The sequence below is a fragment of the Mytilus edulis genome, chromosome 12 (genome assembly GCF_963676685.1).
Source record: "Mytilus edulis chromosome 12, xbMytEdul2.2, whole genome shotgun sequence".
Lineage (NCBI taxonomy): Eukaryota > Metazoa > Mollusca > Bivalvia > Mytilida > Mytilidae > Mytilus > Mytilus edulis.
The window spans coordinates 75,720,790-75,738,301 of NC_092355.1; the positions used below are offsets into that span (position 1 = coordinate 75,720,790).

Genomic DNA, 17,512 nt, shown 5'->3' on the forward strand with positions numbered 1-17,512 from the left:
GTTTGTCAGATGTTCAGAATCCATTAAGTGCCATTAAAAACATTACCCTGTAACCCGCACTGCTCTTTTGATCATGGTGGTAACTATGGTTTGAAAATTTATTTATTAAAATCTTTAAAATATGTTCATAGTTTTTAAAAGAAAAAGTGTGGAAATGTTAAATCTAAAGAAAATCATTTTCTGCAAACATTAGACCACGTTAGAGTATGGTCTTCACCAGAAAGAAAAAGTGGTGAATTATGTAGACCTTTTTGAAATCATTCACCAGATAGAGAACGACTGTATTCCTGCGATATTAACGTTTATCAGGCGTCTTAATTATCGTCATTGTGCAGGATAAACTATAATTAATGTTTGTTTTGTGGATAACACAGTCACAATTCTCCAATTACAGCATTGCTGATTATCAAATTTGAGAGTTCAATTTGACGAATAATTCGTGCAATTTAACATCATAGTTTTCCAACCACTAGCTCAACATCGGAACGGAAATGACGATGCCCCTAAACGAACGAATGACGTTCACGAAAACCAATTTTTTGTCAGAAATGCATCGAACTCGAAAGTTGTCTATTCAATATTTATTCAATAACTCAAAAGCAAGGACACATACCTTTTATTTTTGTTTGTTTTTGTAATTTCGTTAACAAACTGATTTCAATATTTATCAGGATATCATTCTGTCAATATATATAGCAACAACACATTAATTATAAATAAGCTTAAATTGATGTGTATTACTGTATCCTATCTCCTAGATTCATTCATTGTATAATATCAATTGACAAGATAAAGTAATTATTTTTTTTACATCTTTATCTAATTATTCAACATTTATATACAATAGATATTTTACATAGTACTATACAAAAATATTCACAAAACAAAAAGTTTAAAAATATAATGACAAAGACATCAACACAATAATCAAAAAGTAAATGCAATGACAATGTCATGTAAAGTGTATTATTAGAATGTTAAATTTGATGTATGCCTTTTTGTGCTATTTTGTTACATTTGTTGTTTATGTAGTGATATTAAGATGATAACACAATATTGACTGTTGTACCCCTATTTTTGACATTTTTACTCTTTGAGTATGTTTGTTTTGTTCATGCATCGTTGACAATGTAATGGAATTTGATGCGACTGTCATACAAATGAGAGGTTTAGCTAGCTATAAAACCAGGTTCAATCCACCATTTTCTACATTAGAAAATGCCTGTACCAAGTCAGGAATATGACAGTTGTTATCCATTCGTTTGATGTGTTTGGACTTTTGATTTTGCCTTTTGATTTTTGATTTTCCTTTTTGAATTTTCCTCGGAGTTCAGTATTTTTGTGTTTTTACTTTTTAATAAGTTTTATAAAATCAACATTAATTTAAACATTTCTAAGTAAAAGAGAGACAAAAGATACAAGAGGGACAGTCAAACTCATAAATCGAAAATAAACTGACAACGCCATGGCTAAATATGAAAAAGACAAACAGACAAACAATAGTACACATGACACAACATAGACAACTAAAGAATAAATAACACGAAGTAAATTCCTTCTTGTGAAGATATCTCGCAATATATAACTTGACTAAAGTTCTTGCGTCTCAGTATGTATCATTAAGTACAACCTCTAAATAATAAAGGGGGTTTAAAAGTCCTCGGCTTGCTATAAAACACTCGCACTTTCGACCATTGTTGATATAAACATGTAATAAAATAGTTAACCATTTATAGGAAGTAGAGATAAATAAAATACTTTTCAAAGTATTTTTAATTGTTCTAGGATAGAAAAATAAAATAATGTGATATTTTGGTATGCATTTGCATTCAATATATTATAAGATTTGATCTTTCTCAAGAAAAGAAAATTAAGAAATATGTTGGTAAAGGTTGGAAAAAAATGTAAGTTACTCAAATTAATTGTCAAATTACTTTGAAAGAGACAAATAATGTATGACCTTATGCTAAGGTTATTGGTGTTAATTAACACCGTGTTTCACACTAGAGCTGTAAAGTGAACCATCCACTTAACTTGACAGTTAACAATGTTTTTTATGGAAAATAAAAGAAAATAACATTTAAACAACATGTTCTTCCTGTTTATCTTTTTTCTATACTTCCCTTTTAACTGTTGTAGATCTACTGGTCGTGTTTTAACGTCTTGATTATTTCTAAGTAATTCTTCTGTAGACGTAATTTATAATCGGGAACATCTTCTAAATCTATAATAATGTACAAATGTATGTTATACATAAATTCATCAGTGACAAATATTGCTGTTTTTCATACACTGCCTTGAAAAATAGTTCCATCGATAAACCAATAAATTGATTATACGGATACTTAATTGGAACATTTCTGCTGAAGAGCCAATTGTTGATTTCAGTTAGGCATATATTTTAATATGATATGCCTGATTATGCAATCTGTATGTATATATATAACAAAGAAGATGTAGTATAATTGCCAATGAGACAACTCTCCACAAGAGACCAAATGCCACAGAAATTAACAACTATAAGTCACCATATGACCTTCAACAATGAGCAAAGCCCATACCGCATAGTCAGCTTTTTCAATACTGTTTGTTAAACCATTTACAAATAAATAAGGATAAGGTTGATCAATTGTCGCTTAAAGAAAGCATTTGGTGGTTTCAGTCCTAAATACAAATTTGTATATACAATATTCTTGATTATTGTTGTGTTTTTTTAAAGGTTCAAATCAATAAATAAAAGTTAAATAAACCTTTTATATTTCAAAATCATGACCGCAAATTTATAAAATATTGGTGGTAGTCCAATGTATGTGTGTCATGAGTTTGTCTACAAATCGGTCTTTCTGCCGTATAATGCGAAATTGACGATAGTAAGATTTCTTTGTGAAGAACACTTGTTTCTAGAAAATAAACCAACAATTGATACCATACACATGAAAAGGGTAGAACAAGTATCATTCTGTAAACAGTAGCTCTTACTATTAATAAGTGAACATGCTTCTTATTTAATGTTGTGCATTTATTTAACACACAAAAGGGAAACAGTACGACCTTAACAGTGGTAAATAACACACTTTTTAACTATGTAAATTTAATTGCAAGCCGAAATGAAATATTATTTCCAGGATGTAACTATATTGCCCCTCTATTAGCATTGTTATGAGCGTTACAAACAAAAAGCTTTAGGTACCTTTACTATATTTTTCTATTCACAATTTGTTCAATAACCTCTTGATACAACTGCCTCATATATTAAGATCAAGGACTGTAGGAGCTATTTTAAAGTCTTATGAAATGACTTCACGTTTTCATGTAAATCAGTATCAAAATGTCAATAAAGTGCATGCACGCACTGTAATTAATACAAATAAATAGGTATGCAAACAATGTCCTCATGTAAAATATAGGCTTACGATTTCTTTATCATGTTTATTGTATAGAAAATTCTTACAAAAACACAATATAGACAAATTGTGGATAAAAATAAAGATGTGCAATTTTATAAAGGTTTAATACAGCTATTTCTGATTTTGATAAAAGGACCGAATGCACGCCAGGGATCTCTATGATCTGTTTTATGATGACACATACACATCTTACCTGTTTTAGTGGGTTGTGGCACTGAGCTTGGTGAACCCGACAATTTTTCTGTGAGATCTTTGTATCCACTATTTTCCTTTAAAACATCAATACACACCGATTTATTTGGCTCTCGCCTGTCAATCATTATACTGAACAGTTTCTTTTCCGGATCATCATTTTCTTCAATGCTTCGTCTGTCGTCCACTGATATCACTAACTTTGTCATCATTTGATCCAAAATATCCCTGAAGTCTACTTTGGTATCTAAAATCGTATAAATTAACACTTTAAAATGAATAATATAAACGATAGACTATTCATCGACAAAAGGACAAATAAGTAGACAGGTATAGGTCAGTGAAAAGCTTTAACTAATTAGCAAAACAGAAAGCTGATGATGTGAAATAATTCAAATATAAAAACAACCACAAAGGCCATATAGTTACTGTCCAATTTAACAAAAACAATAGAAAAAAGTGAAACTGCGATGTTCTGTTCACTGATGTTACCACCGCTGCAAGTGGATAATCTTAATTAATATAAAATGCAGCACATGTTATAGCTGACTTATATAAACCCTGAAACCATATTTCAGAAATCCTTGTATTGTAAGAAAATTTTCAGCTTGGATGTAATGTGTAAAATGGTGTAAGTGTTTGGTAAACTAGAAGTTGCTGAGTGATGAATCTGAAAACACATCGCACGGTATAACTGACTTATATCAACCCTGACACCAAATTACAGAAACCCTTGTAATGTAGTTCCTGAGAAAGATGCGACGAACAATATTCATGGGAAGGACTTACGGACTGATGGATAGACAGATTAATGGATCAGCTGACAATATTGTATGTGTTTTGCTCATTGTTGAGCTACATCTGCTAATTTTACTTTCCTTTGTTCAATCAGCAAGCACAACCTATTTCATTATTGCATACTAATATCACGAAAACTGAATCAAGGAACAAAGGTTAACGCTGTCAGACGAATATTAAAACCTCCTAAGGATCCCTATACAGATTATCATGTTGATTATTGACTTTAATAAGATGTAATATTTTAATATTTTATAAATATTTTCATAATACTTTAGATTGTTATATTCATAAAGCATTTTGGTTGACAAACATAGATTCAGTTTTCAAGCAGTCATGCTTTCATACAAGTGATTGGTACCTCGATTTTTAGTTGCTTGACGTCCAGTGGCATATATTGCATGCATATTAAGGACATTGTGACACCACCAGTCTTATTGTTTTTAGAGGTAGTTCGATTCCCTGATAAAATGTTGGTTAACTTGATTTTTCTTCTTTATTGATTTATGAGATTTCATTTTTTCACTATACTGTTGTCTTTATTTATAGATTGGCAAGTATTCATTAAAATTTAGCTTTTTGTTTCACAGCTCATATTTTTATTTACTTTCAGTGGGAAAATCATTATTTAACTTAAAAACATGGGTATCATCAGCTCAGTAGTCAGTACTTCGGTGCTGACATGATTTAACACACTTTTACTAAAATTGTCAGTTTATAAATTTTGAAATTATTTAGAAACTAAGGTTTCAACTCGCTCAGGCAAAGTTGACTTTAGATGAATTTGGCTATTTATTTTAGGAATTTTTGTCATAAAGCTCTTCAACGGTTTTAGGTACTTATACATCTTTGGATTTCAAATGTTTTGCTTTGAGCGTTCCTGATGAAGGTAAATCCAGAAAAAGCATCAATATTCCACATATTTTTAAATTCCTTTTCATTCCAACTCAATACTCCGGTCAAAACAATATGTTAAAATTGTTATTGTTTTATAATTGTATATCCAATGTAATGTATACGTTCTTAAAATTAAGTACGAAAGAACTATACTGTATATTTATTTAAATGATGTAAACTTGGGATAAAACAAATCAGCTTTTATCATTTTTTGAATAATTATAAATTTTAACGTATGTATCTGTTTTCAAAATGAATAAACAAATTTAAAGGATAACAAAAATAAAATACTAAATATATCACTTACCTGGAGACATAGGTTCCTGTAGAATAAAAAGTGAAATATTTTATAGTATGTGTAAAACTGGTTAATGATTATGTAAACGTATACACAATTAAAAGAAAGATGGTGGTTAATAAAAAAACTATAACACAAGTGTTCAATTAAGATACATTTGTAGTTCAGGTGCATGAAATTTAGAACGTGTTGTTTTCATTTTACTGTAGAATTTCTTGTCTAATCTTACTGTCATGTATTCTTTAAAGATATAATCAATAGACAGCAACCATTGTATCTATTCACATTTGTTGTTTTAGAATTTATTAACACCACTTGATTGGTTTAGATCTTTTGTGTTATTTTGCTGCTGTCTTATTGAAAAACCTCTTCATATATTCAGCGTCTAATGTTGTTGCGGTTCTGATGTAGCAATAGCATAGGCATTAAATTGAGGATGGAAATGGGGAATGTGTCAAAGAGACAACAACCCGACCATAGAAAAAAAACAACAGCAGAAGGTCACCAACAGGTCTTCAATGTAGCGAGAAATTCCCGCACCCGGAGGCGTCCTTCAACTGGCCCGAAACAAATATATACTAGTTCAGTGATAATGAACGCCATACTAATTTCCAAATTGTACACAAGAAACTAAAATTAAAATAATACAAGACTAACAAAGGCCAGAGGCTCCTGACTTGGGACAGGCGCAAAAATGCGGCGGGGTTAAACATGTTTGTGAGATCTCAACCCTCCCCCTATACCTCTAGCCAATGTAGAAAAGTAAACGCATAACAATAGGCACATTAAAATTCAGTTCAAGAGAAGTCCGAGTCTGATGTCAGAAGATGCAGTTTTTGTGTTATTAAATTTGAGGGCCGATGTTTACATTTTGTTCCAATTGTATAATTTTAAACAAGTTATCGTCTTTGCTGGTATTTTAATGCGGTTCCCCATTGATTTTCAGTGATTGCATTTGATTCTCATTGGTCATATTATTTTCTACACTCTGCTGAATATGATGGCTTATAATAGAGGAATTGGTAGGATAACGTTAAGATTGTTGATTTATTGTCCATACTCTTTTCTGCAAAATATCAACTTATTGCACTTCAACAAAGATAGTTCGAAATAAAGAAAGCCTTGCTAAAAGTATTTGAAAAACGATGCCCTAAAATTGCAGTGTTATTCCAAGTTCATCAACTCTCAATATTTTATTACAGCTCTTGTAAATCTAAACAGAACTAATGGACGTGATACATATTGGAGTAAAATATTGAATGATAGTTTTTCCCCTATTTAACAGAACAGGACATGCAATAATTGTATTTTGTATCCATAAATGCATTTAGAACTCTAAATTATCAACCGATAATACTGTTTAGCTATTTGTTAAATATTAAGATGATGTCTACTAAAATGATACACCTTCTTACGTTTTCAGAAATAATTTGAGTTGGACTGGTGGTTTCTGTGTCAGGTTTAAATCCTGAGGCCACTTCAGAACTCTTTAGTGGCTGAAATAATTTACAAAATGTAAGTCAAATGGTTATTATTGTCTGCATTTGATACCACATTTTCATAACATTTAAATTCATATTCAACTCATGTGTAAGTTCTAGCATTGAAGAAAATAATGTAACAATGTGACAATTTACTCCAGTGTATATTTACATGTTGTGGAATGAACTACGAAGTAGTTTTCGAAACTATGCAGAATACAAATTTTAGAATACTAATTATTTCCTCCCAATACTCAGATTATTGTACTAAATAGTTACAGTATCTTACATTTTCTGGAATAATGTTAGTTTGAGTGGTGCCTTCTTTGTCAGATGTCAATCTTGTGGCATCTTCTGAACTCTCAGTTGGCTGAAAAAATACAATAAGTGGAATGTTAACCAGTGTGTGCATATGAAACCAGGACGTCAATACATTTAAATTTATAGAACACTACATGTGCAATTATAAAAGGAATATAAAACATTATATTTAATGATGGTGATTACAATCTTTGAAAAAGTTATGATAAAGTCATAACACTCTCCCATTTAGATCCTTCCTTTTTATGATGTATATAGATATATATATATATATATATATATATATATATATATATCTGTTGTACCGATAACCAGTTTGCTATATATGTGGTGCCCTGGCAGAATGCTGAAGAGTTACTGCACAGATAAAGGCACCTGCTTAACACTTAACAGAGTTCAGTAAAGGGACCAATCAACTGGTAGTAGTACGTATAAAGAAATCAAGTAACATACAGACACAGGTTTGGGAGAAAATATCACAGTTTAATATTTTCTTTGCCTATCAATATAGCAATACACATATGTACGAAGCAAGCAAAATCAAGTTGAAAAACTGTGGTACTCCAAAATAATCCAAACCTGCATGTGTTAAAGTATGAGATTAGTTTCATGCAATTGAAAGCCTGGTAATAACAGAGGGTTTGGATGGGGTTAAATGATTAAAGAATAATGCCCTTAAAAAATGAAGATTAGAGAATAACGGGCAAAACAAATGAAGATTAGAGGAAAAAAGGGGTTAATATTTTGAAGATTAGGGAAAAAAGGGGTTATTTTTTTAAAGATTAAAGAAAAAAGGGGTGAAAATTAAATGTTTACAGAATAACAGACCCCCTCCCCCCCCCCCCCCCCCCCCCCCCCCCCATTCAGACCCTCATAACAAATACATGCATGCCATGCTGATTATAGAAAGACAGATATGGATGGAACCCTTTTTGAATTAACAAAATTTCTGATGTTATTTAACACTTATTCTGTGACAAGAAAAGCCTTGCAAGAATTCAGTATCCTAAATTCAGCCCAAGGTACTTCTGAAAATTAACACAGAATCAAAGTGTGCCTGTGAGCCTAAATAAAAGAAACCGAAGGGAGTAACAGGACATTTGAGAAACAAGTTGATGCATACACAAAGGAGTTGGTAAGCATTCTTTCAGAAAAAATTGACAAAGCGTCAACACACGCAACCGTGGAACGGCAGCAAACATATCATTCTGCTTCCCTTGCAGATGAATTGCAACAAGCTCATATTTTTAGTAGCAGACAGCCAAAACAATTCACGCAAAAATGATATCAAAAGTTTGTTCTTAGAGGTACACTAAATGATACAACAAACTGTTGATGAATTGTCACAATAAATATATACACTCTTATTTTGGCAACATTTAGCCCAACTCTTGGACGCCAAAGCCACTGCAAATGCTTCTTGCTCATTAATATGCAAAGTTTGTGCTAATGGGAAATCCTCTTTCCAGTTTACAAAATGGTTTACATAAAACCAATCGGTACCAAAATAAATCCAACTGCACCTGTTTTGCAAGCATCAGTACAAATTGAAGTGACAGGATCAGTGTTAATTAAGAAGGATTTCCCATTAAGGGCATACAATACAGTTTTGATCCCATATTAAAATTTTGCTGACAATTTGCATTTAGGCTATGTTTCGCCTGATAGAATAAAAAATGTTATAAAAAATATATCTTCATGTGCTACTTTTTTTTTAGTAAAATGAGGTAAAAAATTTATATATTTGCTGAAAATTCGGATTTGTGGACGAATATTTTCTTTCAAAAGAAATACATAACATTTTTGTTTCAAAAGATACAAACAAGCTGTTTTTTGTTAAATCATTTTAAATTATGTTGTATAAATGTCCTTTAAATTTTTGCATATCGTTTTTTAAATACCTCATATTTATCAAATGTTCATGAATGTAGAAAAAAAACTTCGTTTTTTGCTGTATATTTATCAAATTTATAAAAGATGCATTATTTATGCTTTCATGAAAATTGGCACACATAATATTCTTACGTCATCAAACCAAATGGCATTTTTGAAAAATGTGTCAATGAACTCGTTTTTGAAGTTAAATAAGTTTGAATGAAAAAAATCTTTAGAAAACTGCATCTTTTCCCAATAAGTCATAGTTAAACGTTGCAAAATTATCATTTTACGTTAGCCATGTCATAATCTTCCCTGTAACTGTATCGTATGCCCTGAAAAGTGGACATGAAATTGTTCAACTAATAAATAACATGCAAAATATCACCGCATAAGTGCATTTTGTGCCAATCATGCGTTAGCTTTGTAATACCATCAATGATTCTCCAAATAAAAACTCAGTAGACTCATATTATATTTATATATATTGATTACTTATTAATTTATAAGGTTAAATGAAGGTAAATATTCCAATTTATCTCATATATCTTCATGTATGTTTGAAGTTTTGTGTTAAATTATGGTGGTTGTAAATACAGCTACATGCATTATGACAAACAAGTTGTTTATTTTCATCATTATTATATTTCAATTAAAATAAATATATCTAAACTGTGAAAAAGTAACCTACAAAATGTACATATATTTATACTAAAAGTGAAACGTAGCTTTTATGGTGTCAACTGGAGAAAAATCTAAAAAAGGAGGGATTAATTCCTAAATGTTCATCGCCTACTTTTGCTGTTGATCGCAGACTCAACAAAAATGAGGAAAAACATCAATAAAAATTTCCCTCTCGATACTGTCTTTTGATTGAAAAAAGCTTCCAAGTTTGGTAAAAAAATCCAGGATAGTTTATGAATCTAATAAATGTTTTATAAACTTTAACTGCAGACTGTATGAAATGTTAACTGGAAGAAAAACTAAGTCCATTTATAAGTAAAATACAGAAAAAGTGATTTTTTTTTTTTACAAAATTTACTTCTGAATAATATCTTATGATCAGAAACAAGCTTTTGTCTAAGTTTGGTAGAAATCCAGGATAGTTTAAGAACATTATAAAAATTTTAAAAACTTAAACCACATAGTGAATGTTTTGTTTCTGGAAAAAAAACTAAGTCCATCTATAAGTAAAATACGGAAAAGTGGAAATTTATTTTTACAAAATTTTCTTCTTGATACTATCTGATGATCATAAACAAGCTTCTGTCCAAGTTTGGTACAAATCAAGGATAGTTTATGAAAGTTATTAAAATTTTAAAAACTTTAACCACAGAGTGAATGTATTGTTTCCTCGCAGAAAAACTAAGTTCATTTGTGAGTAAAATACGGAAAAGTGGAAATTTATTTTTACAAAATTTTCTTCTTGATACTATCTTATGATCATAAACAAGCTTCTGTCCAAGTTTGGTACAAATCAAGGATAGTTTATGAAAGTTATTAAAATTTTAAAAACTTTAACCACAGAGTGAATGTATTGTTTCCTCGCAGAAAAACTAAGTTCATTTGTAAGTAAAATACGGAAAAGTGGAAATTTATTTTTACAAAATTTTCTTCTTGATACTATCTTATGATCATAAACAAGCTTCTGTCCAAGTTTGGTACAAATCAAGGATAGTTTATGAAAGTTATTTAAATTTTAAAAACTTTAACCACAGAGTGAATGTATTGTTTCCTCGCAGAAAAACTAAGTTCATTTGTAAGTAAAATACGGAAAAGTGGAAATTTATTTTTACATAAATTTTCTTCTTGATACTATCTTATGATCATAAACAAGCTTCTGTCCAAGTTTGGTACAAATCAAGGATAGTTTATGAAAGTTATTAAAATTTTTAAAACTTTAACCACAGAGTGAATGTTATGTTTCCTCGCAGAAAAACTAAGTTCATTTATAAGTAAAATACGGAAAAAATGGAATTTTATTTTTACAAAATTTTATTTCTGGATACTTTCTTATGATCATAAACAAGCTTCTGTCCAAGTTCGGTAGAAATTCAGTATAGTTTAATAAAGTTATTAAAATTTCAAAAACTTTAACCACAGAGTGAATATTTGTGGACGCCGCCGCCGACGACGGAATGTAGGATCGCTTAGTCTCGCTTTTTCGACTAAAGTCGAAGGCTCGAAAAAAATGGACAGTTCCATTCAATTTGTATTCATTTTAACAAAAATTTACAACAAATGCACAAATTCAAGATTGTTCATACCAATCTCCATTCCATGCTTTAGTATATGCTATATTGTGGTTAAAAATTTCAGAGCTTGTTATAAAATCTATTATTCTGTCTTGAGATGATGAAAACAAAGATATTAGACACTTTAAACATTAAATATGCAAAATACTCAGCTGTAAAGATGCATGTTGCCTGTACTAATCAATAAAAAAGCTGAATTATGTCCCTTGGGAGTATTAATTTCCACCAAAAGTCCTTTCAAACAGTAGGAAATGAAAAATTATTTATGTCTGATATAATAAAAGAAAGAAATAACAAAATGAAGCACTTTTGAAATATTTGCTGCATGAATTATCAAGAATGTGAACAATTCTTTACACAGGAGAGTATAAATTCTATGTAAATTTAGCCTCAAGTGGGCCTCTTTTTTTCTTAGATGAACAATTCTAACACTGAAAATGCTTCCAATGTGAGCAAACATTGCCTAATTCCATAAACAGTACAAACTAAACCAGACAATTTCCCATTTAAATAGATTATGTTTACAGAAAAACCCAAATGATACATTTAGGGAATTACACAGCAAAAAAGGCAAACATTTCAGTAAAAAATATTTGTTGCGACTTAAATTCTGGTGTTTCCAATTGAAAAAATCATTGCGAAAGGTGAATTCAAATACAAAAGAACTATAATATGGTGCATTTTACACAATATAGTTAGTATTGACATCCTAGAATAAAGTTTTATATCATTACCAATCAATTTGACCTATCATGATGACTCAGCACTTTTCTCAACACAGTATTGTTCTCAGTTAAAAATTTCTATTCTTTGTGATAAAAATCAAATGTAGTAATCAAAAGCTTCAAAATAGTATAAAAGAATTGAAGTCTGAGTAACTTTGATTTCCCTTGCTATCTTCAGTATAGGGAAAACGGTACTATTTATTCTCCCATAGGCGACAATATTAACATTTTCTAAATTTACCACTTTTTAAGATAAAAACCTGGATAAAACAGTTAAATGTTGTGTTAGTACTTTATTATTGTGTTTTAAAAATTAAAGCCAAATAGTATCATGACCAACTTCCAACGGAGCTTGTTTATGTTATCCATGCCCACCGTCATTTTGCACCAAATTTATGAAATTTTGCATGTCTTTTCGAATAATTCTCTAGAAAATATTTCAATAGGTTTCAAAATTTATATTGTAAATATACACACTGCAGTTATTCATAGATAAATCAAAAATAAATTGTACCCTTACATCCAATCACAGCGCTCCTAATTTGACTTTGACCTGCCTTGGGTACACAAAAGGCCAACCTAATGCTTGGAATATTAAATACTACTGTTTTCCCTAGAAGGCTCGACACAAATCAGCGTTCTCAGTTAACAAAGGGGAGTTATTCGTTTGGAATATTGAAAGTCAGTTGAGCGCTTTAAATCGACAATTTTACTGAAATAATGAGGAGTCCATCATAATCAAAGAGCAGAATGCTCTTAGGGATACGATTGCCATATAGTTTTCATTGACACATGTATAGCAGTTCTACCAACTTTTCATTAAGCAAATTCGTGAGATTTGGCCAAAATAGAGGAAAAAATTGATCCAAGGATACTGCTGCAAAAAAGCATGAACATGCGTGAGTCTCACGCATTTTTGGCAGCCCTGGCCTTGATAGTCCAAATAATTATGACGTCTTGTCAAGGCTATTATATTTTTTTTTCTTTGACGCCTTACTTCGACGTCGAAGTAAGGCTTCAAAGAAAAAAATATAATAGCCTTCCAAGACGTCATAATTATTTGGACTATGGCCTTGAAGGCATAAAACTTTGCTCAGTGCTTGGAGCACAAAAATCATGCTCGAAACAAGAAATCAAGCAATTTCATTGGTTGATTTTCGAGTAGGAGTACAAAAAAACTGACTCGAAAGTTTTATGACCGCAAGGCCTGGTACAGCTGGATAGTATTATTTTCAAAACTAATTCAACTGCACATGCAAAGGTAATATAAATCTGAATAGTCACTCAACTTTAAAAATAGCTAATCCCGGATACTAGTGTACAAGCAATGTACTTATTGTGTTTTATTTGTGTGCTATCAATTCCAAGTTTACTTTCCACAGCAGTCACTGAGAGAGAGAGAGAAGGTATTTCACTTCATAGTTCGAGATTACTCTGATGTCCGACGGCTGATTTGCCAGACAAGCTGGGACCGTGGGGGACTTTTATGCTAGTATACTTAAATTACAAACTTAAATAGTCCCAGTCCCATATATTATATCAAGTATTATTGGATGCCGAATTGAATTTTAAATAGGTGCCGATTTGACTAGATGCCGATTTAACCAGGTGCCGATTGGACTTTTTCTATGGGTGCCGATATGACCAGGTGCCGATTTGACTTGTACCCAGTAATCTCGGGACTATTCACTTCGTATCTTATCACCGTTAATTCTAGGAGGAACCCCATTTCCCAGTCCCATATATTATATCAAATATTATTGGATGCCGAATTGACTTTTAAATAGGTGCCGATTTAACCAGGTGCCGATTTGACTTGTACCCAGTAATCTCGGACTATTCACTTCGTATCTTATCACCGTTAATTCTAGGAGGAACCCCATTTCTAACTCTTTAATTATTAATTTCCTTTGGGTAGTGGGCATGAATCCTTCCGTACACTCCTCTGTTTAAATTGAGACGATTTTGACGGGAAATACTTCTGAAAGGGAGACAACTCGAAACGATAATATGGACGACTCCATTTCGGCTAAAGGGTTGTTATAGGTAAAACTTCATTGATTTTAATTTAAATGATGCATATGATTTTAAATTATGCAACAACAATATTAAACCCTCAATAGCAGGCAGACATAGAAAGAATCCAATGAGTTTCAAATTAATTAATAAGCGGGGAATCCAGAACAACCACTCAATCTGATACCCCATGAAATCAAGAAAACTATACGCATGCGCATTAATACATAAACAAACCCGCGACTTGCGATTTGGAACAAGAACGTTTATTTAATTTATGATATGATGAATGAGTCTCAATTTCTTTATGAGAGTACAGTATCAGTTTCATAACGGTAAAATATAGAAAACTCCACTTCAGTTCTTAAATGACAGAAATAGAATTATCGGAATTCAAAGAACTTTCGCATTTATCAAAACTGGGGACTTCCCTCTGACGTGTTTCTAAATTTATAAAAACACTAAATATAAATACTGCTTAATTCTGATTTTCCGTGTTGTTAAAAACACGCATATAAGTCAAGGGGAAAATCAAACATGAAGATTATGAGAAGAACATTACAGGAAAGTTGTTTATGTTCAACCCTTTTACTTGTTTTTACCTTTTAAAGCAAGACAATCATAAGAATCTGAGAGGTTGCTGAATGTTTAGAATAAAACGGTTGACGTGAGGGAATGAGCCCTGAGTCAACGGTAAAAGTCTACAGATTGCTTAAAAGCAATCGTATCCCAAAAATGAGTAGAACAAGGGCATACTGACCACTAAGGTAAATTTGTTTTGGATTCCCACAAAGAGTATTTTAAAATTACATTGCTCTAACATATGGCAAATAATATAAGTATTGATAAAAATGTGTCTGAAACTGCGAAAAAGGCACAAAATATGAACCTTTGACGCTGTTTTTCTATGCATTATCTTTTTAAAACAACACTTTACCATGATTTTTTAATGAACTTTATACCATAAGCAATTCATATGTGTTTTCAACAATATATTTAATCATCAGTATGCCCTTGTTCTGCTACGATTCATTTGTCAGCTTTTTACTTTCTATTTTGGGTGGTCACGTGACTTTTCACTGGGTCTAAAAATAGGTTGTTTTTTTTTCGAAAATTTTATTTAAAGTATAATATAAGCAGCGACTATACTATGATTTGAGACAAACTTCTTATTTACCAGACTATTGAATTTGAAAACACTGCATTTTTTTACTTTTCACAAGGGCGAACAACCTTAACATCACTGCGTGATTACTTGTTCAACCACTGTTTTAACCAATCACATAAGGTTCTCAATGATACCATTACTATATTTTTGCTGAATTTTTTATACCCGAGAGCCTCCTTAAGAGCTGGTTGGTATTGTTCACCTTGTTGTATGGGCATTATTAAACAAAGCACATTCTCCAACATTGTAGATGAAAATAGACTTCATGACAAAAATCTCTTTTAGTTTCTTTGACTTATCAAAAGATCTTGCCTTGCCAATAATTTTTGTGATTTAAGATGGTGTATTTATATTTTAGAATTAAAAAAAAAAAAAATTCTCTCTAAAAATCATAGTTTTCATGATAATAGGCATGATAATAGGCAAAAATGATAACAAAAATGTACAATTTGACATTGATGAGCAAATGCGTTGTCTGACATTTTATTGTATATATGGAGAATTGGTACAGCTCATTATTCTGAATATAATGTTTCCTTTCAGATATTCTCTATTTAAAACGGTTCAAAATAAAAATGACAACACATGCCCGTTACCCCATATTATATTTTTGACCATGTTGGATGGTATATACATTATGTAGGCAGAGTTATTTTCAGATGCTTTATACTTAATGATGATTGTTGCCAGTTTTGTTTACATTTGTTTCAGTAGTTTCAAAGGAGTCCAAAATTTACGAAAAAATGTTAAAAAACAACTATGATGGGGATGGGTAATAGCAGGGATGGGGTATAATTGAAAATGTAATATTAATTAAGTGCATTACAATTTTCAATGTAATTGAATGTAATCATGTGTTATTGAGCATTTTTTTAATTACTTGTAATGGTAATTTAATTAATTACAATGAATCAAAGAGCAGAATGCTCTGAGGGATACGATTGCCATATAGTTTTCATTGACACATGTATAGCAGTTCTGCCAACTTTTCATTAAGCAAATTCGTGAGAATTGGCCAAAATTGAAAAGATCAAAGAGGGAAAAAAAGATCCAAGGATACTGCTGCAAAAAAGCATGAACATGCGTGAGTCTCACACATTTTTTGGCAACCCTGGCCTTGAAGGCATAAAACTTTGCTCAGTGCTTGGAGCACAAAAACCATGCTCGAAACAAGAAAGTAAGCAATTTCATTGGTTGATTTTCGAGTATGAGTACAAACATCTGACTCGAAAGTTTTATTACCGCAAATCCTAGTACAGCTGGATAGTATTATTTCAGTCAAAAATAATTCAACTGCACATTCAAATCATTTAATGTAATAATCTGAATAGTCACTCAACTTTAAGGTTCATCATAACCTTTTGTCTAATATGGCCGTATTTACACCACAAATTTTACTCTGAGTACAGACAAACCTATGCACCTGTAAAGGTTTTAAGGGATGGCAGGAACTAGATATATAAATTTTAAATGCATTTTATATTTTAGAAAATAATAAACTTTACTAGATTTTGCTATCCAGTTTTTTTCGTTCCTGCAGAAGGTGTCAAAATAAACTAAGTTGGGAAAGAGGTTTGAGAATCTCCCCTCATATAATCGGGTTGTGAGTAGTATTCATTTAAATAATAATAATAATAAATGGACAATAGACATCTGCAGATAATAGCATGAATAGGTGATTTAAACTGTGTAACTGAGTGGACCGTATCAAATGAAACTCGGGTGTTTGTTTATTTTGCTATCTTCTGCAGACTGGAAAAAACTGGACATCAAAATCAAGGTAAGTTTTTAATTTTCTGAAACGTAGACTTCATACAACTTTTATATATCTAGTTCCTGCCATGCCTTAAAACTTTCCCAGACGTACCAGTTTGTCTGTACTCATAGTAAATTTTGAGGTGAAAACACGGCCATATTTTTCAATTCCTTATGATGAACCTTAAAAAAAAACAATCCCGTATACAAGTGTGTGAGCAATGTACTTATTGTGTTTTATTTGTGTACTATCAATTCCGAGTTTACTTTTCAAAGCAGTCACTGAGAGCTCAGACTGAGAGTGAGACTGAGAGAAGGTATTTC

The 17,512-nt window shown here is 31.3% G+C and overlaps 1 protein-coding gene across 2 annotated transcripts in view; it reads right to left on the bottom strand.

The window, feature by feature from the left end:
- Window positions 1-1,160: 1,160 nt before the first annotated feature.
- The window catches only part of LOC139499169 (uncharacterized), a 37,346-nt gene continuing 20,994 nt past the window's right edge, over window positions 1,161-17,512 (bottom strand). The window contains exons 2-6 of one of the 2 annotated variants that reach the window (XM_071287854.1): window positions 7,363-7,443; window positions 7,008-7,088; window positions 5,602-5,617; window positions 3,601-3,846; window positions 1,161-2,224 (exon numbers count right to left, since the gene is read on the bottom strand). In XM_071287854.1, coding sequence (XP_071143955.1) covers window positions 2,142-2,224; window positions 3,601-3,846; window positions 5,602-5,617; window positions 7,008-7,088; window positions 7,363-7,443 — 507 coding nt within the window. In that variant the 3' untranslated portion in view covers window positions 1,161-2,141. The remainder of the gene's footprint in view (window positions 2,225-3,600; window positions 3,847-5,601; window positions 5,618-7,007; window positions 7,089-7,362; window positions 7,444-17,512) is intronic. The other variant, XM_071287855.1, reaches the window with a different exon arrangement.